The sequence below is a fragment of the Pyrgilauda ruficollis genome, unplaced genomic scaffold (genome assembly GCF_017590135.1).
Source record: "Pyrgilauda ruficollis isolate IOZ18807 unplaced genomic scaffold, ASM1759013v1 scaffold37, whole genome shotgun sequence".
NCBI lineage: Eukaryota > Metazoa > Chordata > Aves > Passeriformes > Passeridae > Pyrgilauda > Pyrgilauda ruficollis.
Genome location: NW_024525156.1, coordinates 8,021,235 through 8,046,244, shown reverse-complemented (window position 1 = coordinate 8,046,244; position 25,010 = coordinate 8,021,235). Strand labels below are relative to the sequence as shown.

The window sequence follows — 25,010 nt, the reverse complement described above, 5'->3', positions numbered from 1 at the left end:
GTAAACTTGTGAGCTAAACAGGCAAGAATTCACAAACAATTTTAAATAGCTGCCAATTTTTCTGAGCTTACATGTTCATTTTCATTACACTGAATCCTGTCCCCTGCCCTTTACCCAAAGCTCTGTGGTAGTGTAAATGCCCTGCAAAGAAAAGAAAGAGGACTGCACTTATGAGATAGGATGTACCCTAGAAGGAAAAGAAACCCATGTTAAAAAACAGAGAAGCACCAAATAAAACAACAGGAACTATCTTTCTCCCCCACACCCAAAAACATGTGGGAAATCATTACAAAAAAAATGTTGCCTTATGCATTACTTGTGAAAAACATGTTCTTCCAGAGCTAGTGATTTATTTTTGTAGAGTGCACCAACTGTTATTCAGCCTCTTCACTACTCCCTTGTTTCTCTTTCCCCCTATTATAAAAGGGATTTAGATTTTTAAAAAAATGTATTCATCTGTGTACTGCACATCAAATTGACTGAATGACCCAAATAACTTGCAAAAATAGATTTGATGTCCAGCAGAGCAAGCAAGAGGTCAGGAACCCACAATCAACTCTCCCCCTGAGCTACTATTCATGTAGTGAGCATCTTTTCTGTGCATTGCTTTCCTCATATTCTTAACAAAGTGTTTATTACCTTAACTACCACAAAATTTTACAGATGGAAGATATTATAAATGTACTTTTTAATCCATTCATTAAATGATTTGATGCTTTAGATAATATACATTCTTAGAGGAGAAGCAATACCTAACACTTGTAGGCAATTGATGAGGGTCATTTTTGAGGCAGTCTTTTAACACGAGAATAAAAGAACATTACCTTTCATGGTTGACAGATAATGTGTGGACAGACAAGGAATGACCAAGATCAACTGTTAGAACAAGGCTTCACTAAACATATTTGCTTTTTTAATAATCATGCATGTTTCCCTACTTTGGATAATAATTTGTGATTATTTAAGGCATTCAATATCACCCAACATTTCTGTACTCAGTGATGAGATGTGGTTTGACACACCGTAAGAACCAGCTGTCAATTACAAGAAGTTTGCCATTTCAAAACTTTAAAGCTCATTTCACCTCTGATATGCTGCAGCTTTCCTTTTTTTTTCCTTTATTTTTCTTTTCTGTATTGTTGGCAAGTGGTGCTACTGATAAACACTGTAGAGAAGATCAAAATTGTAGGGTCCATAGATACTGAAAGGAGTATAAAACTCTTCAGCAAGCCATCTGTGTAAGCTAAGCACTTTACACCCAAGTAACCAACCCCACCACTTCTGATGGTGATCACCTCCTTCTTTCCCCTGCAATACATAAACCCTCTCCTTCCCTCAGCCTCTCCCAAGAGCCTGTCACGAGAGACATGCAAAAATTCCAGACTCATGTCTTAGTTCATGAACTATATAGAATTACTCAGACTTGATGCTCACACTGTGAGCCTCACACAGGATGTGTATTTTCAGACCAAAAAATCCTAATTTGTTGAATCTCTCAAAAACTCTTGAAAGTTTTACTGAATTAATGTCAAAAAAGGAAAAGAAAATCTCTATTGCAAAGACTGAAGGTCCTTTATTAAGTACTAGAAATCTAGGGAGTACATGAAAAATTGTCCACCCAAGAACATAGACTGACTTAAAATTATATTAGTCACTCACTTGTTCTTTGTTAGAGGATTAGTAGTGTTTTTTAGGAATTCATACCTCCATCAATACCCACAATGAACAATTCTGAGAGGATCATCTAATTGTTTTTCCATTCTTCTGATTAGCATATTCCCTGATGCTTTATTTAATCAAATGCAGCACTTGAGAATGAATAATTGGTTTGTGGGATTGATTTTCACTATGGGGGGAAAAATAAAATCAAAGCACTCCACTGGTTTTGCTTAATTTTTATAATCCCTCAGTGAAATGAAGACTATCAACCTCTTTCAAGCAACAGAAAGATGAGGTAGGGACCAAAGTGAAACAAATCCAGTGATTTCAAGTGCCTTGTCTACCCTTTTTTTTCCCTCTCCAGACTACTTAACATTATATAACAGCTTGCATGTTCAAGGCAGTTCACACTCGCTTCAGTCACAGGCAGGGGAAACTTTACAAATGAAACATCCATCTCCTAAAGCTTGACACCCAGCAATGTGGGAATAAACAATTAACAGCTGCTTCTTATCAGCTGGGATTAGGATGGCATACCATAACATCCCGTAGGAAGCCTGTGGCAGGGACAGAAGGCACTTCTGGGGCTGCATTCAACCCTGCAAATTATGCTCATTCTAGCAATGGCTTTCTCTTCTTCTTCAGTGTCCGTGATTAATATAATTAATTAATGCTCTTTACTTCAAAGCACCATGTTAAACAAAGTAAAGTATCCTTGAAATGCTCTGCCTCATTTTCCCTAAACAAATTCTAAAGAAAAAAAAGGAATACAGGTCATGTTCACTGGTTTGATTAAAGAAGTTTTGTAACTTCTCAAACACAAAATCAACTCAGTCTGTCCCTCGGGATTCTGACAGGCTCAAGGTATTTCATGTTATGTACACATACATACATATAGTCCACTACAATCTGCCTCTCCTAATAAAATTCTCTGCATTCAAAGATGAAGTCCGTAAGCTCCAAAGGAAATTGGATTTATCAGTTCTTGTGAGTGTTGTTAAAAACAAAAAATGCAGATTTCACCCCCTAGTCTCAACTACACTTTCCAATTTTCTCATCAAAACATCTGCAAGCTTTCCCTATCCAAATTATTGTAGGACACAAAATGACAAAAGACTACTACGACTATATAGCTCAGTCCTTCAAACTCCCCCTGCCCCCCAGCCCCTAACTGCCCTGCATTCAGGAAGTTCCTGCTGTGCCTGCCCCTAATGTAAGAAAACCAGACTCACCCCTGTTTTTGTCAAGCATATTTATACAGTGTCTTTAAAAAAAATGGGAAAAAAATGTAATAGCTGGAATGGACTGAATAATTCAAAAAATTGTGGTTACATTTATGAAAAACTTTCCAAAAACTAGAATTTTGTGTTTTGGAAGACAAATTTTCCACGTCACTTGTCTGCTAACCTTATTAACTGCAATAACAAACTCTTTGAAATGCATCTTTTCCCATAGCATGTGACAAAATGCCTTCTAATAAACTATTTTTCTGTTTTTTCCCCTCCTCCTTTTTTGTAAGTTCACATTTCTTTCTGTTCACAGCCTACAAACTCAAGTAGCTGCAAATGAGGCAAGCAGGCATTTTCTCTAATAATAATCTACTTTTTGAGCCTGGATAGTTTACAGAGGCAAAAGATTAGAGCACACTAAAATCCTAAAACCTTTCAAAAAATCATCAGATTTTTCTTGCACCCTTCAGGGGAATATTCTTTCATGCATCTGAAAAAAATCTCAAAAAAACAGAGATGCTCTGGGAAAAAGTGTGCCAGTGCTACTCTGAAAAGCTCAGTTAAGTAAAACACAGAAGTCCAAATGAACAATTCCTGTGCCAGGGCATATGAAGGAGTGTATTTACCTTTTCCATTGCTGAACCTTCATGACTTCTTACTGCAGGGTTTCTCAGGAAACACTGATAATCCATGCCAGAGATTTTCTTTCCTCCCCACTTTCAGCACTTCTCAGGTACAGATTTTCCTATCACTACAGCTTGATCTAATATGATATATAACTCTTCATCAAGATATAATTTGCTTAAACCTCTTCCCTATCTCCAGCCACATTTTCCTTCAATGCTGAGAACTGCCAACTGCTTATTCCTGGAAAAGACAAAGTGGCTGCTGAAAACAAGGCAGTGCAGAACACCGAAGCTGCCATATGCACGGTACTCTCCACTGCCCAAAACCCACGCTGCTGCTGTCTAGACTTTGTGCCCATCATTCCTTACCTTTGTGGTTAAAAATGCCCTCCATCTCCATACTGCTGCGAGAGTGGGCGATGCAGAGGGACCCGCAGGGGACCAGGCCTTCCGCAGCTGGGGAGCGATCTGTGGTTCGCACCAGACACCAGTCGGGCTTGTCATGGGGCCTCTCCAGGACCTCCACTGTCTGCCCACGGCGGATTGTCAGCTCGTTGCTGTTGCAGGCGGTGAAGTCGTGGATCACCACAGTCAGCTCGCACCCACCAGACAACTGCGAGGGGACAAAACAAGGAGAAGCCAGATGAATGCTCGTTATCAAACCGTCCGTCACGCACCGGTACCTATTTAGGGCTCCTGGCAGGATTTGTATTTTGGATGAGGTAGCAGGCTTCTAGGACTTTCCACATCAAGAAGAGAGCATTTCAAAATCAGGCTGTTCTGGCGTTTTAGAACAGATTTCTAACTCTGCTTGTCTCTGCCTATTGTTCAAAGCACACTGGTTGTGACAGTGCTGGGCGGAGGATTTAAGCAGCTTTTCTTGCTAGACTGCTCCGTATCCCAAAAGCTGAAGTAGCAGCTGCTTCTGAATATATTTTATGCGTTATAATTAGCAAAAAAAAAAAAAAAAAAAGAAGATGAGATATTACTAAATACAGTTACCCATGTTATCTTTCAAATTCAAGAGAGAAAGAGGTAGTTTTCAAATGCACTTGCTGCCTTTTTGCCACCCTACTCAGAGTTTACACACTCAGGTCACAAAATCTTACAACAATCTTATAACATCATACACAATTGTAAAAGTCAGCATAAAGTTCTTCACAAAACATTCCCAAATACTCAACTGTTTAACAGAAAATTCACACAGGCTTACAACTTTCATGTTTTTGTTGGTTTCCCCAAATAAAACTGCATAAACTTGAATTAAAATCATGCAAGCTTAGGGTTTTCCTCTCCCTCTTCAAAACACTTAATTAGAATAACTTTGCCTAAGCTTTAGTTTCCTCTCTTTGATTGTTTCATCTGCTTTGATGTGAAATGAAAATTATTATCAGAACTTTGCAAAGTTCCCAAGATTGCTCAGTGCCAAAGCACCCATCCAACTTAAGCAAGCAGTCCTAGAATTCCTTCTTCCTTACAGCAACAGCATTCCAGGCTACTTCAGTTTTTCTTGTGTGAGCATTTCTATAGCTCTGGCTGCTTCAGTGCAACATTCATACCAGATCTCAGCTGGTATTCAACTTCTGTAAATTCAGTAATTTTGAACCAAGCCAGTGAACTCCTTCAGCTTAGTGAGGTAATCTTGCAATGCTCTACACTGACAAAGGAGGACCAATACCCTGTGAGAGTTCCAGCTGCATCACATCTACAAGCAAGTGCCACACCAACACACTGCACAGATCCTGCCACATTGCTTTTGACTGTTTCATGGCTGCCAGCTACATCTCATGAGCTTCAGAAATAGGAGATAAGAGACTGCATTGTTTCTTATTTATTAGTGTTTGTTACAAGCCTGGAATGGAAACCGTACTGGAGAAACTTTTCTAGGAAAATGCTATTTGTTATCAAGCAAGAATTTCAGAGTAAATGACAAAACCAGCAAAATCCCAGTAAGAATCAAAGGACAATTCCAACCTTCTCTTCCTCAAGTCTGCAACAAGTGACAGAACATAACTCCTAGCAGATGGGCTGCAGTAACTCCAGAGCTTTCCCATGGTATCTGCCTGCTAATCTCACTGGCTAGCATTGCTTGTGTGTGCTTGCAAAGGAGAAGAAGTTTTCTTGAGGGAATGATGGGGCCAAGAAGGGCAGAAAACCTCCATACATCTAGTGTTTAAGGAAGATAAATCAGGTTGTACCCGTTTAGATACAGGCTAAAAATTGCTTCTACGCTGTCTCTTCGGACAGCCCCAATACACAAATTACAGGGGGGGGTTACACCTTCAAAACATGTAACCTCCTCCCTCATTAAAATGTTTCCTGTTCCCTTACACTCCCTTTTTTAGTTCATGCAAAGCTATGCAAAGGGGAAAAAGTAAAGAGCTTTCTCTTGTTTTCTGGTATTGATTTATGTTACAGCCTTTGTCAGACCAACTCAGAAAGAATTGAAACCATCTGTATGCCTGATGGGAACTAACAAAAAGCTGATGAAGTATGACTTCACAAGGTGTCCAGGGCAGACCAAATTTTTCTCAGGAGTCCATATCCCATCCAGTGCAAGCACAGTAACAAGCTGACACTTTCCAGAAACTGCATCTCATCCTTATATTTCCTCCTAAATACCTCCAGGAACATAGCTTTGGTGCTCTGTTTGCTCTCCTGAGCCTTCACTTCCAACAAATAGAGATTAAGGTGTTTTTTTTGTGACTGGTGCAATGGCCACATATTTTGGTAATATAGTTGTTCTTTCTTTTCTTTCCCCTAACAAAACAAAAAAGTAGCATCTCAGATTTTATGTTTTCTGAGTATTTTATAATATTAATAATAAATATTAATATAACATTAGGCTAAAGAAAAAAGGAAATGAAGGTTGTCAGTGGCCATGTCAGATGGCCAAAGTACACAGAATTCCTAGTTTTTCAGATAATGTCATAATCAGATATCCTAGCTGGCCAGTATTCCACTGAAATTCAATACTCATTCACACTTCAGTATAGTATGTAAGACACTTCTTGCCCAGGGCTGTTAGTCCACACCATCCTCAAACATCACCTATGCTGTTACATGCAACTTCGTGCAGAACTTTTCCACCACTGCTAGGACACCAAAAACCATGATTTCTGTACCAGATCACTTTGGAGAGCTGAGCAAAAAAAAAGCATTTACCAATTTTCCCTTCCTTTGGGTTAACTCCCCTTCTTTCTGTCCACTACAGTAGTGGTTAGGAAACACTTCTTTCCTCTTTGTTTCATTGCTCAGTTTCTCTCCATAGCACACTTTCTGAAAGCAGTTTCATCTTTCACACTGATTAAATGCAGTTGGACAGCAGGGAGTGTCTGTGATTAAGAGTATTGCTCAACAGCTGTTGTTGGACAGCTTTGGCAAGGCTCTCCAGGCTAGCTGCAGGGAAGAGTGAGAGGCACAGCACAAACTGGGAGACTGACTTGCACTGAAGGGAAAAGAGTTGCAAACCATCAAAATCCAAATTTAGGCTGAACAAAGGCTTTATATACTTTATCCATCCTCCTCAAGAAAGCTTTTAAGTAAACTGAATTAATCATGCATGATAAAAATAAATGATGCTATGTCTGAAACATGGAAACTGGAGAGACAGACGAGATGAGACACAAAAGCCAGACAGAAACAGAACTGCAGATTACAAAAAGGCACAAGGTTTAATTAAACAGCTTATCATGGGACATAGTGCCTTGCAGTTGCTGAAATTAATGTTAACCATCTATGTTCACCTCTCTGGGGCCTTTTAGTCACTGTTGCTTGTAGAGAGAAAGAAAAAACCAAACGACACAAACACAGTGAACACTGACTGAGTACATTCTTAGCATAGGTTTGCTGAAGTCAGAGACACCACACTAAGTCCATCTGCCACCACTACCTGCAAACACCATGACTGTCCAGATATTCAAGAGCCTTTACATCAGGCCATATAACATTCTCTGAGGACTGCAAATGAAATTTAATTTTCCATACTAATTTTACATTAAGATGAAAGGAAAGCAAAGAAGCTAACAAGATTTCTCAATTATTTCAAGCATAAAAGTCTTTAATCCCTGTTTAAAATGGAAACAAGTGCGCTTTGGCAGAAAATAAATGGGACAGTACAAAAGTTCTGCCTCAAAGAGCGATTTGGTTTGACCAGGTGGCTGTGCAGACTTGGATTCTGACTCTGAAAAGAGGTGTGTACTCAGAGCCATTCGGAGGCCTTTTTTTTTTTTTTTTTTTTTTTTTTTTTTTTTTTTTTTTTTTGGTCTTTTTTTTTCCTACTGATTGGTGCCTTTTCTCTTCTGGAGACTCAACTGGCAGAGCTAAATACTTGGTTGTCTCCTGCTGCTTCAATCCTTTTTCTGTCTTTCAAAGAACTACACACAAGCTTAAAGAAGCATGAAAATGAAATACAACTTCACATAGACAGTAATACAAAGTGTTACCAGCTGGGCACAAAAGACAATTTCTTAAAAATAAAATATTGCTCTACTGACCACTCACAGCAGCTAGCATGATTCCTACTATTTAGGATAGCAATCTCTGACAGCTCTTCTTCTGAAAGCCTCTCATGTTCTTAGATACTAGTTTGGATTATTTTATGTTTCTACCAGATCACTGAATAGAAGCATGAAAAAACCTATCAGACCTCCACTGTTTCCTTCAGCTTCCCTATTTAATTTCCTGTGTGCTGGATCAAGTTCAAAAGACAATGTTAAAAATGAGACAAGGCTGATGCAAGGCCAAATGAGTGGTCCAAGAATCTCTTTTATCCGTTAGCCACCTAAAATGCTGGCTACACATCTACAGAATGTGAATGGAAGGAATGCTGTGAAAGGTGAAGGGCAAAATATTTACTGAGAAGGGTACAATGAGAGCACTCATGCAGAAAACTGAGATGCTTTGATGGAGTAGAAATCTCTCTCTCAGAAATTCTGTATTTCATGCTGGATTCCATTATACCTTCCAATGCTTCAGGATGGGTCAGTGCTATTGATGTAAATATTTAGCCTGTCTTGCAATATGAAGATACATCCCATGATAATAAAAAAAGGCCAAAAAGGGATCTTAAATTACCTAGTCCACTTTATTCTCTTCCTCTAGAGTGTGATTGACCACATCTGTATGAATCCTAAACATTTATCCAAACTGTTCTCACAGAACTCCAGTTACGGAGATTCCCCAGCCTTCACAATTACTCTGCTCTAGGTTTTCACATTTTCATACCCATAAAAAGTATTATTGCAATCTTTTTTAAAAATAAGTAATTTGATTTCATCCCATCCACTTAAAATATAGGTAAAAGCCTGTTTAGTAACTCTGTGCAGTAGCCTTTTTCCCCACTAGAAGACCTGAAGTTCTTCCTCCTGCCTTTGTTTTCCCTTTAGACTTGTTAGCCCCAATTCTTTACCTTGCCCTGTAAGTTAGGTTTAGTAGACTTCTAATCAATCTTTTTCTTCTTTCCCTCAGAGTTCTTCCAATGGACCACTGATTTTCCAAAATTCTGTACTCAAAACTGGATGCAGTACCTAATGTAAGCCTTATGAGTTCAGAGTAAAGAATGAGGACTTAGTGTCCTCAACAACCCATTTCTACAAGCCAATATATTGCAGCTTTCTTTGCCCTCCCAGATGCGTCACACAGCTAAATAATAAACATCTTGTGAACCTCTGTAGCTTCTCAATCATCCTCTCAAAAACTGCTTCAGATTCTCGCTGTTTTCATTTGTTAACTATTTGTACCTATTCATATAAGCTCAAATGTGTTCCTATTAAATTGCACAGAATTTTGCCAGTTAATTTTTCCTATTGCCAAGATTATTCTGAATTCTAATTCTGCCTTCCAGCACTGTTTTCAGATGACATGAGGCTGGGAAGGATGTCAATGTCAGCTTTATAAACATATGGTCTATTGCATCATCCCAGTCATCACTGAAAAGCAGCATTACAACAGTGGAGCCAAAAATCAAAAGTTAAAATTCTAGCCTAAAAAGCGAGGGTGGAGAAGAAAAACGCTAATCATGAAGTTATTCTCTGTTGTTATGGCAATTACAATTATGTCAGAAAACAGGATGCAAGGAAAGAAGTTCATCTGGACAACATTCAAGCACGTACTACCAAGGTTAAGGATTTTCAGGCTCTTTCAAAGTGTATCTCTGAGGAGGTGAGAAAGAATATTGACATTTGGATAAAGGACTTCATTCTTGATATACTCCCTGTATAACAGTTTAGCACTTCTAACCAAAACATTTATTTTACAAGAATGAACTGTCTGAACATATAATTGGAGGAAGTAAAAGAATGGTTTTACTTGGCTGTTGATTAATATAATGTGTTTGATATTTTTTGTCTTTTTTCAACTCAATAACATATACATGTGAACAGAAAAATGTTCAGGAAGAGCTTAATAAGTAATATAGCACTAAACACTTCTACTACTTAATTATTACTGGTTTTAATTGCTTGATATTTTTAATGTTTCTTGGTTTGGAATCCCATCTCAGTTAGCTACATGCTCCAAATTTGACCAAGGAGTTCCACTGCTTCATCTGGCTAACCACATCAACAGCACCTGAAATATATACAACTGTTTTAACTCCATTTCTGTGAGACATTCACACATACTTCAAGCTTCTAGGCTAATAAAGCAGAGTTGATTTTAAACCCCAAATCGACTGCAGCTAATAAATTTTCAACATCCAAAGTGAGAGATTACCTCAGACTCGGCAATGGCGTCAAGACACGCTGCAGATTTCACTAGTCACTTTCCTGTTACTGTTCCTTAATAATTTTTATTTTGTATTTTTAAACAGATTCAAGATTTTCTCAATGTATTCAGCAAACCAAACCATACAATAGAAACATCAAACAAAGCTACACTGCTAATTCACACACTTTTCAGAAGTGCATAATAGTAAATTCCTTCCTTGGACATACAACACACAGCACAAGTAACTTCCAGAGAGTCATCAACTTGTTTTTCTTGGCAAAGGAAAGTCTAATAAAAATTTTATGCACAAATGCAAGCTCTCAAAATACTTTAAATACAACAGTACAGTCACTAATCACACCTAAAACCTGTCAGTAAAATACTGAAAAGTGTTCTCCATTTCTTTTTCCTTCCATTCTTCCTCCTTTTAACTCCTGTTGAACAGGTTGTTGGTAAGACTCCTCCTCATGTCAGACTGGAAAACAATCCTGAGGGCATTCTGCTTGGCCACCTTTCTCAGCAATTCTCACACCATGCATGAAATATTCCTGTGAGGGGCACCAGGAGACAACTGTGCTATGCACCCTAGTGCACAAACAGAAGGGTGTTGGCTCTGCACGGCAGAGATGGACTGCATCACCTTCAGCCTGCATGCACTCAGCCTGGTGCCTCAGCCAACAACCAGGGAAATCACAGAGAGCATGTCTTGCTTCTGAGTGTCACAGGTTACCTAAACTCTTAAGAACTGTTTGCTAGCATACAAAACTCAATGTTTTTAAATCCCTAAATAATGAAGTTAGAATGCTAAGAATAAGACAGCAAAACAAAAGTCATCAAAAGAGTTCTTCCTCTAACCAACTGTTCTTCTCACAGGTATCTTTAGAAGAAGCCACTACCAAAACTATAGACCAACCTCAGTACATATGCAAAAAGTCCAAACATAGGCTGTTCTTGAAAAATTCAAGAGCAACCTAAGCATCTAATATTTCCCTCCTCCTGTCTGCTTCTCTATATGGAAAAATCAAACCATACAGTTTGAACAACATGAGAAAATAGAGAAAACTCACTGAGTTTAGTAATGTTGGGAATGGTCAAAATACTATTCTGAGAACCTATTCATTTAGCTACCCTGAAGAATACTGGTTATTTATCTGCATAGTGTGAATGGCTCGTCAGAACAATTTTACACAAGGAAGTAATAGATCAGAAATCCCTAAACAAATTTTAAAGTATTTTGCTAGGCATCTTCAGTGTTTTAATTCATTCTTCTGTTTGATAAACTTTTATTATCCATCTCTACCTCCCTCCAGGGTCCTAACACTTCTCACTTGCCAAAAATTTTGCTTCAATTCCAAGTAACAAACACATTTCAGAAAAAATTTTATTCTTTTGACAATTATCTAACTTCCATCCAGGGGAAACTCTGGCTGTGTATCCTTATGGTATAACCCAGCCAGAATCTACAGGCAGAGATGGAGGAAAGGAAACACCAGCACTAGTATGAAATGACAGTTTGATGGGTGGTGGGTTACTTCTGGACAATTCCACCAGCTTTCGTGCAGAGAGTGAACACCTACTCCCTAACCCATAAGCATTGGGAGAGTACTTTTCCTTTACAACAGTAACTCTGTGGCAATCACCTGCCTGAAGCCAACATGAAAAGCAGATGGTATGCTTTCAGGAAAGCTGAGATGAACATCAAGAAAAATTCTGTGCATCACTATCAAATTTTATGGAAAATAAAACTTTCATGTTAAACTGGGTCAAATCTTTGAGCAAACTCCAGAACAGAGGGGACCAAAATGGTTTCAAATTGGCACAAACAATCTCTTCATGACCTATTAAACAATCACTCCTGCTCTCTCACCGTATCAAGGTATTTTCTCTATTGCAGACAGCTATTTTTAAGAGACTGAGTATTTCCATGCCTCTTCTCTGACGGTACTAAGGACTAATCTTGGGTGCTAATTCACACTAAGGGACAAATCACCCGCTCTCAGCACAGAGCAATGCCTGGGAAACTTACCTTATCACTGTCTAGCGTGTTCTGGGAGGTTCGTGAGGCAATTGAAATAGTATCAGGCTGGCTGCTGCCATCTCCCTGACTGTCCAGGTCCTCGCCATCTCTGCAAAGAATTCAGTTCTCATTACAAGAGTGGTACTGTGTTTGTAACATGCTAGTTAAGGAAGTGAGACACTCCCAGTGTGGCAACAGACATCAAATTCACTGATGCAAGAATCAAACACTCAGTACTTAATATTCTGTTCTCAACTGTAAGAGAAGAGATTAATTTGCAAGGTATACATCATGTAGAAGGCAACAACCAGTGAGCCAGAAATATGGCAACAAACTTGCCCAGTCACTTAGCCAAAGCTAGCAAGCAGGACACTTGGTGACACATTTCAAGCTTCATAAAAGGAAAATGAAGGACCTGAGTAACACATGCAGAACTGCGAAAATCTAAAATGTACAGCTATTCTGTACTGTAGTTTGAAATCCCTTCTGTAATGGCTCATTTACACAAGCCAGGGACTGTTCAGAGCAGAAATCTCAACAAATTCAGCACTGTAGGAAACTGTAAATTAATGATAAGATAGAAGTGGACAAAATGACTCTTGCTTTTGTCCAATTCACTTAAAAGCATACAAAATTCAACACTACAGGGGAAAGAGCACTGTTGTATACTTAGAGATCTCTGATTATTTGAAATACTACTTACCTTCTTCCTTTCTGTTTTGTTGTTGGTGCAGTTTTGGGAATGTGGATGGGCTCTTTCAATGCTCCTTTCAGATGAATAGTCCTTTCTTGTATCACTTCCCGGATGTGTTTGATCCAGTCCTGTTTATTCTCTATACTGGATGCCTTTGATATGCAAAAGAAACAAAACCCCCACAAAGGACCATTATGGCTGAGTAGATCCACACATGCAGTCAGCTAATAAACACAAAGAGGAACGCATAAAGAATGACTTTGTGAAAAATTTCTGAAAACTTGAACAGAGAAAAGGAAATTCTAGCTGACTGTCTTAATTTTGAATTGCCAACACTACTTTACACCTCTCAACATTATTAATATTGGTAATTTAAAAACCATTTTAACCTTAATTCAAAGTTTACTTTTTTAACTTGATGACTAAAGCCCTGTACGCATCTCATGAGAATTAGATGAATTCCAGTAATAACACCTTGAATGCTGGTATTTTAAACTCACCCTACATTTTAGGTCAATTCTAACTTGAAAGAATAATAACCTACTATTACTGGCAAAAGAAGTTAACTTTTACTGCAACACATTTCGTGTATTACTCTTCCCACATTTTGATACATATCTCGAGGCACAAAGCTGATTTAGGGATTGTATTCTAATTACTGCCTGCAACATATCTATTTTTTTTTAAACTCCAGAAATGACTTGATATCCACCTGCCTGACTTGTAATCTGATTGCTTAGCCCAATTTAACCCTGCACCTAAAATGCTACTAAATATAAATATTATTGAAGATCTGAAGAAATTATTATACATAGTTTCCTTAATTATATACTACTTCTCTTAATTGCTGTCTCCTGAAATAACTGGCTTCAAATATATTATAAATATTTAATATATTATAAATATATAATAACCAGGAATTCCAAAGGGATGAAGAAAATTGTAGGAACAGATGGACAGGTAGGAAAAAGAATTTTGTTTTCTTTTACAAACAAAAACATTTAGGAAAAGAAGCTAAACATGAACTTTTAAAAAATCTTTTATTTAGTTTTTCATGGAATTTACTTCTAATATTAATGAGGTAAGGAAGTGCTTGTTTCCAGCCTTCAAAACCGAAGAAACAAACACAGTCCACAAAACTGTGGAAGAGCTTGATGTATCATAGAAGTTTTTTAAATATCCTATGCACTAAATAAAGTACAGAACAGAAACACCTTAAAGCGATCTTATGTAGACAACCCTTAATTAAAACCTTTTATTCTGCTCTGCTCTGCCCTGGGAGGATCATTTCAGGCTGCAAAGCATTGTCTGTGAAATTATGGGAACATTAAAAACTGAAAGAAAATCTAGTATGCATTAATGTTACATTTAATTTCCTTGCATTCCTTGAATGCTGCCAGAAAGCTAATGTAAGCTTTTGTTAGCCTGTAATTCACAAGGAAGAGTGTGACATGTGAATTGAAGAGGCCATTTTTAAGTGACATTATTGAGTATTCACTGTGAATATATGTGAAATCACAAACAAGTTTAATAGTAGGTGCATTAATCTATAAATGAGAACATGAACTTTGTTTCAGCTCAACAGAGCTCCTCAAAACATGCCAGATTACCCATTAGCTGCTTATGGTATTATAAAACAGGTTCTTCAGTAGAAGGAGTCCCAGGTTACATACCATAATCACAGAAAACACTGATTTAGCCATTCTTCTAGCTAGGCAAACAGCTCTACTGACACCTGTAACTTGCCCAGACACAAAATTTATAGGCATTACATGCACTTTCTTCCAAAGGCAAGTAGTTTCAGAAAAACTTGTAGCCCACAAAAAGACATAAAAATCTTTTGCAATGTTTGTTTTCTGCATAAAAATACGGGTCATGAAAAACAGCATTGCCAACAAGCAGTGATGACTTGAGTGTGAAAGGTAACACTGATGCCATCATTTCTTTGTGACACCAGTTCCCTGCCCGCTAATTGCTGAAGTCTTCAAGCTTATAGAAGTCCATGGGATCAAACCTCTCCCTATTATGATTTGTGAAAGCAGGTTTGTATAATTCTTCAGTAGGCTGCAAAGACTCCCCTCTGCTCTCTGGCCACATGAGTTAGATATATATACACCACCACCTCTGCAAACCCAAAGAAAATTATTTGTCAGCAGCTGTCCCTCTCAAAGCAGGAAATCACTCCTTGCTTTCCCAACAAATAACAACAACAACAACTACAAGACTTGCTATAGAGACTAAAAACAAATCTGCTAAAATTACCTTGAGAACAATTTTGTTGTCTGAAGTTGGTGTCCTTCCAACCCACAGAGCAAACTTGCAGGGGTCTCCTTCTACATGTTCTGTGACACCCAATTCAGAAGTCTGGAATGAAGAAAAAATTGTTAGGACCACACAGCATTTTTTCTCAGAAGCCAATGAAGGCATGCTAATAATCTACAAAATTGAGCACTACTATTTAAAGAGATTTTCAGAAGCTTAAGGCTAGCTCACATGATAGAGAGAATCCTTTATTCTGGTGGGCAGTGTGAGGTCTCTTCAAAAAAGGAAGAACTACAAGCTTAACAGTCTTTTCTATAAAGTGACAATAAACAATAACACTCACAATCTGAATACTGAATTGCTTATTTTAGTTTTTGGACTTGACAGTAAAAGCCTTATAACTCTAAAGAAGATGCTCGGCAAAAAGTAAGTTTTGGCTTCTCTCCCTGTTAATTTCCATTGGAGAACACTCATTATTTACTGATTTTTATGCTCTCTCAGATAAGATATGCTTAAGAATTCTCTTGATATCTTCTAAAACTCTGGTCTCTTTTCAGTCAAATGAGACTTTCCTAGTGTGTTTCCTTCCCTCTGAAACAGATGAAATAATTCAGAAATGCAGTTTCCCTGGAGAATTTTGTGAGACAACTATATGAACAATCAGTCTTTGGGAATGTTCTAATGTCAGACCTTAATAGCTAATTATCATCCAAAATGTTTTCACTTTCTAACTGGAACATCTCACTCATGTGAACTGGCTTCCACTTTAAACAATTCATACAGGCTCTGTTCCAAAAAAATTTACAAACTAAGAAATAGAGCTCAAACTAAAAGAGCCCTCACTCCCCAACAGCTGCTAAGTATTCTCACATGATTAGAAGCTGTATTTTTCCATCATACATCATCATTAGCACATACACACCACAACAAATGGGATGCTGGATACCCAATACCTGAGTAAAAGTATTTTTTTTCTTGTCTCACTTGGATACCAACTTGGCTTTTTTTTTTTTGGGTGAAAGCTGTTTAGTTATTTTTTTCTTCTAAAGTAATCCCATCCCAACATCTACCCTTCCACACACAACTGTCTTTGCCCAATAGGCAGTTTAGCAACTTGGCTCTCTGCAAAGGATGCTGAGTCTGCACGTGGCTCTCCAGGACAGGCTCACAGAACAGAAATCATTATGGGTTGCTGGACTGAGGTGAGGAAACTCCCAAACATCCAGTTACTGGTGACTGGGAGAGTGTTCTGTCAAAGTAACACCCGCTTGCCTTTTTCCCCACAGCCCTCCTAAAGCATTTGCTCTTGGACACTTAATCTCTTGCCAAAGGAGTTCATTAACACATTCTGCTTATATATATATAGATGTGTGTGCTTATATATATATAGATGTGTGTGTGTATATATATATATATGTATATGTATGTATGTATGTATATGTATATATCGTGCCATTGAGTATCCTTTGCTGGGGAAACCCTGATGGTCATCATGCCCAAAGCAAAGAGAAGGACCTCATTTTTATAAAGCCACCTTCCAGAAGTCACAGGATAGCATACAAAAAGGATCTCTAGCTCAAATCAACATGCATGCTTTCAACACATGCCTTTTCTAAAGATCAAATTATAAGAGCTGCTATAATAGTAAGCTGCACTACAGGATATTTTGCCAGATAGAATATGACAACAAAAAGAATCCTTATATTTTAAAAAATGAGGTACAACGAGAGTCTTCAAGATTTCAAGCAGCTGCTCTAAGACCCAAGGCTACTACTAAATTCCTGTTGGAGGAACTGATATGACAATTTAACAGGACTGATTTTCCAGTTTTGTCGCCTCTCCCACATAATCCCTTGGCAGCTATTATTCTCCAATACACCAGCATTTTTTTTTTTATTTTGGGTTCTTAAGAGCAGCAAAGAAAGGTGTGATCAACAAACAGATGCAGCTGTGTTACCTGCTAGCTATTTAGTATCAGGAAGGAAAGCAAGTGTCGGAAATGGAGTGACAGAATATGCAAAAAAATGGAAAAATATGGAAAAAAAGAGGTTGTTTTGTTTTGTTTTTTTTTTCACCAACCTGTTTTACCAGTTTAGACACAGAAGTGGGAAGTGGGAATGAATGAGGGAAAAAGAACAGAAGCACAGAGAAAAGACTCAGTATTTATACCATCTAGACTTAGTTATATATTCCAATAGGATCGATACAAGAATACTGTTTCCTAGAGTGTAGTTCTGAAACAGGAAGTAATTTCAACTACTTGCTCTGAATTATTTGGTATAAATGCTAATCTTGCCTTCAACAGATGCAGAGCAAGCCATGGGAGACTGTCTTGCCACTTGGCTACCTAAATTTATGGAGTGTGAATACTGCTCTCACCCAAGTCATCCAAGAGGATAGGAAGGTAAGGATATGAATTCCAGAGTCACATTTTGTAAAGCGTGCATGCTAGAGATAAAGAAAACAAGAGTGGAGGTTTTGGGGTTGGTTGGGTTTTTTTTGTTTGGTTGGGTTTTTGTTTGTTTGTTTGTTTTTAAAGATGGGAAGAAAAACATTTCCACCTTTACATCCTTTCAGTAGACCATAAGTACTACAATTCTATATGCAGAACTTTATCGTAAGACTACTGGTCTCAGCAAACATTCTGGAATGAACTTTTCCAAAACAAACTTCTTGCCTTCTCCAGTCAGTAGGTGTAGAATATCCACTAAAACAAATCCTTAACACAACAGTGAACAAGAAAGTTGAAGGCAGCTTATCAACTCCTTCCATCCTTCTGCTTTATGCAAATAAGTGCTAAAGAATTTGCAATCAACACACAATTAAGACAAAACCAGTCTAGCCCAATATTCATTTTCATTTGACCTGACACACCAAGACTGACATGTACCCTTCAGCAGCTGCTTTGAGTCTATCCTTTCTCCTCAAAAGCAAGACAAAGCACCAAACTCTAAAGGTTCAGTCTATACATTCCAAGGCTGTTCTTGCAGTGCTCTCTAACAGTTGTTCAAGTTTTTCAGACACACTTAAATCACCTGAGCTTAGATGAAGCCTTATCTAGACAGTTTTGTAAATATGATCAGTTGTTCTTCCATACTTACAAACAGTTTGCTCTTGTAAATGTACTTGCTCCTTCCGCTCGAGTCCTTCACTTCTTTACTGAAAACCAAGGACATCTCAAAAAGGAAAAGGTGCCTCTCTCTTCCCTTTCGAATCAGAGTTTTTGGGTCCCACACTTGGAAGGATTCTTGAAGGATGAGCTCTCCCTGAGATTCTATATTTTCATCAAAGCCTAAAAACAGAGTGAAAGGGAAGATTCACCATGAAAAGTTGGTAATACAAGTAACATAAAAAGCACAGCTTCTGTTCATTAAAGTATATGATTTTTTTCTCCCTGACACAATTTCCAAAAGATGAGATTCCAAGAAAACAATACTAGAAACAAGACTTGATTTTAACACTGCAATACACTAAATGTAGCTGCAGCTCAAATGCACTTCTAAATTTAGACACCCAACTGTTAAGAACTTAATCAACTCTTCTGGCAGTATTTTACCAACAAATGACAAATCGGTCTTTGTCAACTTCTGGTAACCTCTTCTGTGATGAAAATTATTTCTCTTATGAGCTTTCTGCCACTGTACAAAGTAAGCAACTTGCAAAGACACAGAGCACATAAGGTTCTTCTGAGAGACGCAAGCTCCCAAATGCCACCTTTTCTGGAGGTACACCTTCTCTACCATTTGGGCAATGAGCACAGAAATGTGCTCCAACTGGGGATGGAGAAACATGGCAGCTTGGAGCTGTTGGAATACAATCAGCCTGCCATTGGTCACGCCAGAATTGATCCACAGTAAAGTAATTACCAGCTGGATCACTTGTATTGAGACATAATGAAAAAAAGATGAAGACTGAAAATGCCAACAATTTTACTTCCATTATGATGGTACCATGCTCGCCCAGTTTAATACACAGCTTTAGAGTTGGAGGATAACAAAAATTGTCTACCATATTCTTCTGAGTGGTATCAAAATGTATTTTAAATAGATACTGCTTGCCAGTTCTCATATCCTGAACAGGGAAAGAGTATGGAGAGGATCAGAGGCAAGTTCCGCCAGGATGTTCATTCAAATTCCTCCGGAGACATAAAGAGGAAATGTGCTCACTCACTGTATTTGTCCAACATGGGATGACTCAACAATGCACGCACTATTTGTTGTAAAACCAACTTATGTAAAAGATTAGGATATTCTCCAGAGTCACATTCCCAATGTCAGCCTTTATACCAAGACCACCTCCTGGACAAGCATTTGGAAGTGATCCTGTAAACTGACCAACATCCTTACTGCTTAAAATCAAGAAACAGAGGTGATTTGGGGCATTTATACGATCAAGGATCACATGTCAAACCAAGGCAAATTTTACAGTACCTACTACAATATTGGAAGTTCCACAACAAGCTGCATGCTACTACCAGAAGGCAGAGAGGAAGAAAAGGCATATTGACTAGAAGCACTTAAAAGTATTTATTCAGCAACTGTAGGCTAAGAGGGCCCTGCTTTTTCCTCAAAAAATTTAAACACGCAAGGAAAACATTTTTATCACTAAATGTATGATTGCACCATTATAAATGATAATTTGCCAATTGCAAAACAGATTTTGGCATGAAGTTGTTCTAAGCACATAGATGCATTACATCCAACCTCCACTGTCTGCCATGAACATGATTATGCTGGCTTAAGCTTGGGCTAAATTGGCTTATGTTGACATTTTACTGCCAGAAGATAAATTTCAACCAGAAGTCTGTTATGGAACAGGCAGCAAACAGATGTGAAAAAGACAAACTTCTTGAAGACAATTATTTGATACATAAATCATCAAAATCACCAGTAATACAGTTATGAGCCCCATACAAAGAAGCTAAGGTTGGAAAACACAGCCAAAGCCAGCATATCTGACCAGTCACCTATTGCATTTTGGGTGAGTAGTGGACTACTTCATTAGCCTACACGTTTTTCACATCTGTAGTGGCACAACTATAGATCAAGGTGAAAGAACACTTCAAGAATTACTAAAACTCTAGCAGCTGAGTGTAACAATTTATTTTCCTAAATACATTTTCATCTCATATAGCCCCGCCAAAATGGTATGAAAAATACAAACCCCGAGAAAAGAACATGTTCACAAAACAAAGTTAATCTGCAGCACAAAATGAATTGGAAAGGCAGCTTGAATCCTACCTTCCAGCATGCTGAGGTGCATGGCATCATTGGCTCGCTTTGGCACACTAAGCATCACCTCCAGGCCATCCTTAATCTCACCTTTACCTTCTTCACAGCACGTGAGCAGCTCCTGCAAAAGACAAGCCGACAAAATTACTCTCTATAATTTGTTTTTACACTAATATGACAGACAAACCAAGAGTTTTTACACCAATATAACAAATCAAAAATCATTTTTGACACATAAAACATTTTTGAACTTCTTACTCTGCCAATGACATGACTGTGTACTTTGTTTCTATCATAATCATCAGATCTTCAAGGAGCAGCCCAAGCTATCAGCTAACCACTTCTAATTTAAACAGGTTTATCTGCTTAATAAGAAATCTTTAAAAGTTATGTTAAGAACAAAATTTTTTTGATAAGCACAGACAGAGTTTTCAGATGCTGTGCTACATCAAGGCCCAGAACAATGCAGATGCCAAGTCATGAAGATGGGGGAAAGCAGGGCAGCACAAAAGGACCCTTCCCACCTCCCATGTCAGTCATCGCTCCACTGCACCAAAAACCTGCTCTGTACAACTGCTGATAAAGAGAATTTATATTGTTTTAAGTATTCCATGAATGACTATGCTGTGCTCACACAGTTAAAAGCAACCTACAGACAAAACCTTTCAGTACAAACTAGCATTAACTAATGGACAGAAGTTAGAGAATTTTACATGCTGAAGTGTTGTAGCAGAATTTAGGGCATACAGTTCTCTGTCCATTCAACATCCCATAGATTTAATGTAACAGTGTCTGAGCTGATATTCAAATTTCCTGGCAGCTTTCAAGCATTTGAACAGTATCAAGATAAAATGTAGGTTACGTAACCAAAAGGGCATATTATGTTCCTTCTGTTATGCAAAAAGCCCACTTAATTAATTCCCTCAGGTTACATTCCTTTTCCCCTTTTTAAAGAGAAAGCCATGTGACTTCTATTATGATCATTACAATATTTTTATTCGACTGCCAGTACCACCATTACAGCAAAACACTACATGATCCCACCTAAATTTTGCATGACAACTCCACAGAACAGTGAGAGAACTAAGTATCTCTCAGAGACACAGAAGAGGAGCAGCTTCAATACCCTTTGGAAAAACAAGTGAAACTTTCAGAACTGTAAAATGTTTCATTTATCATTCAAGTTTTAGGCTCTTAATCCTAAATCCTACTGTGCTATACATCTCTCTCCTATTACAGAAAAAAAAAGAAAAAAAAAAAGGAAAGACAACCCAGAAACCCAGCAACCACCAGACAAATCCATTTTACTACACAGCAAAGACATCTGGCTCTGCAAACACTGGTGAAACCAATGTATCCCACCACTTCCATAAAGTTGCAGGTTAAAGCATATTAATATTAAAAATAATAATAATTGTTGGAATAAATTCCTCAGAATTTCTGAAACAGCACAGCCCAGAGTATTTCTGTAATAATAACTTGACTAAGTTGCAACTCCTTTCAAGTGGAAAACAGACACTAAACTTCAGTCAAAAATGACAGATTTGTTTCCACCCAATGTGACCTGAAATAGCCTCTAATGTTTTTTCAGAAATGTCAAAAGCAATCACACATGGCTGCTCTCAAGTAAAAAGTGGAGACACAGATCAGTTACAGCGCTTTTGGAGGCTGCTACAACAAAACAAGCATTGCCACCTAACAGCCACCCAGCACAGTCCAAGAACACTGCTGCTCACTCCAGAAGACATCTGTCCACTAAGTGAAAGTTCAACTATAGGGATCCAAAAGCTGTGCTTATTTTGCAGCTACTATTTACTTGACATTTCCAGGCAACATAACAATAAAAACTCTTTGTGCAACAGCTCTACAGGTACAGTCGCTATGTGTAAATATTTACCGATACACAGACATTTAAATGCCTTATAGATATTTTGTATTACAGTTTGATATATAAATATCTATTTTACAGTATTTAATACTATCAGCATAGCTAATGCCTTGCCAAAATTTGTTGTAGAAACCATTATAAAAATGGTTTTATAGCCATATAGCCATGAATTACTTTTTTACCCTGGAAATGCAAATTATATTTTCTAAGTAAACATCAGTAGACACGTAATCTTTTTTTGGTTTACAGAGATCTGGACAAAAAGCTGCTTGTTTATGCCTTCTTTCATTTTCAGCTGAAATTTTGCAGCAGTATTTGTGGCTGCCCAGGATGCTGGAGTCTTAGAGACTAGAGTAGAACAACCCTCCTGATTTTAGCAAGAGCTTTGCCTTCTTCTACCAGCAGAATCAGATGAAGAACTCTGAATTAATACTGACCTTTAAAAGAAGCTGGTATTTTGTTATCCTTTGGACAGGTTTGATAAGGTAAGAGGAGATAGAGTTGGCCAGTCCATGTCGTTGTTGTATCTCCTACATGGAAAAAGCAAACATCTGAGGACTGTGAGCACCAACACTCAGATATAAACTGTTTTGTGGGATATGAAATAATATACATTAACTACAAACTCTATTTTAGCAGAAAAAAACCCAAAAACAAACAAACAAAAAAAACCAGGATAACCAGACATTCCAGGCACAATGAATCATTATGCTGTGCATCTCACTTGGTACAAACAGACGATTACCTCCGAGAGTGGTAAATGTGAAACATTTCAACAAACCTAAATACAAAGAGCAATGATTAGGGACACAGAATATGTGGTCACACCTTTTTTAAGAAAACATTAAGATCTGTACTTCTTTTGCTGCTTGCAAGAGAGGAAAAACCCTTCACATTTCTATGTTGCTGGGAAGAGGCAGGAGTACCAGGAAGGCTGAGGTAGAGGTTTCTCAGCATCCCCTGCTATTTCAGTGCCAACAGCCACAGACGGCCTCATCCCCCACCAGAGGGAGCACCGAGTAACAGTTTCTGAGGTTACCAAGCACTTGAAAAGAAAACAGCCACTTACAAATAGAAAAAGGAATGACATCCACGAAGCTAAAGGTGGAAAACAGAATTACCTGATAGCTAAATGGGATGATTACAGATTTCGGGTACTGACTGGGGCTGAGCTCCACTGATAGTGTCTGCCATTTATCACAGCACTGGATCTATTTTAACCGAGCAATTTCAAACAGCAAATTATGCCCCACAGCTATGTGCCATCAAACCATGGTTACAGTATCAGAAATTCCCAAAATGGGATATACACGATATTTTCACATAGACCAGTGGCTGTCATCAGTAGAAGCGCTCAAGTTCTCTGTGCACAGAATTAAGTCTTCACACTTCTAATATACTTTAGGTGAATTAGGGGATGGAGAGCTCTGGATATAGTGGTAAAACAGATGAATCAAAGGAAGTGGTGACAAAAATTTATTTCTAATAGTTTTATCAGAGCCCTGTGTTATTTTTTTTTAAATGGTATTTACTAAATTTTTCTTGGAATTTTTTTAGTCACATCTACCTGATTTTCTGTAACTCACCTGCTTTTCTTCAAACACTGAAAACTTAACAGAGGCTTCACAGAAAGGCTTTGCCTTACAATGTTTAGAAACCTCATTTCCTCAGTGATTAGACTTTTGACATTAACCTCAAGGGCTTCAGGGATTTCCTCTACTTCCCTCTACTTATACAAACAATTCTAAAAAAAATTGTGGTGTCATTACACTGCTAGTGGCTCAGCTGGGGAAAAAAATGGAAAAAGACAGCACTCTAATTGAATAATTTATTAATACAAGATACTGAAACTTAGTCACCGTGGCCAATATTTCTCCCTAAAACTTCTAACACACCTACATTTTTGCTGCTTTCTTATACAGAATATTACATGTGTAGACCATGCAACCATGGGACTGAATAAGGAGGTTCAGCACTTCTGAATAACAGCAGTGAAATGAATTACCACTACATACAATTACAGTTTAAAAGCACTCCAAAAATTCAACCAACATTTCCATCTCTATTACATACAATGCAAAGTAAGCACATCAAAATGCTAACATTTGCAGGATGTGCTTGTGTGAGCTGAAGATTCATGTCTCGGTTGTTGTTGCCAGAACCTGCTTCCAGTTCTGAACTGCTCTGATATTTGACAGCGACTTTTCACATCTGATTTGACAGCTCTGTAACACCAACTGAGCAATAGAAGTTAGCCACGTGAGATACAGGACTGATTTTCTTGAGCTGAAAGCTTAATAAATTGCAGCGTTATTAACAGGAATTTGCATTTTCTTAACAAATTAGGCACTCAGCAGAACCAAAAATATAAGTCAAACAGCCAAGGTGTTTTAGCTTTTAAGATGGACACGATGTACTCACATCAAAGTATGCTCCCGCATGTTCTAATATCAGCTGAGTGGAATCTGGCTTATTTTTACAGTAGGTAACGTACATCTGGAATTTGTCTGCCTGCAGAACAAAATGCAAATTTACAAAGGTTATCAGAGAGCCTCATTCCTGTCTCAAAATTTTTAGGCATTTATCAGAGAGCTTATCTTCCCTATCAAGAAACTGAGCTGTACAGAATTATACTTCTACTCAAACTGGCAGCATAAAAATACACATCAGGCAAGCAAGACTGAAAACAACAGCAA

At 38.0% G+C, this 25,010-nt stretch overlaps 1 protein-coding gene across 1 annotated transcript in view; it reads right to left on the bottom strand.

The window, feature by feature from the left end:
- The window catches only part of TRIO (trio Rho guanine nucleotide exchange factor), a 242,880-nt gene that overhangs the window by 64,197 nt on the left and 153,673 nt on the right, over positions 1–25,010 (bottom strand). The window contains 8 exon segments of the mRNA XM_041476043.1: positions 3,884–4,127; positions 12,249–12,348; positions 12,943–13,085; positions 15,196–15,297; positions 18,297–18,487; positions 20,436–20,547; positions 22,752–22,844; positions 24,736–24,825. Coding sequence (XP_041331977.1) covers positions 3,884–4,127; positions 12,249–12,348; positions 12,943–13,085; positions 15,196–15,297; positions 18,297–18,487; positions 20,436–20,547; positions 22,752–22,844; positions 24,736–24,825 — 1,075 coding nt within the window.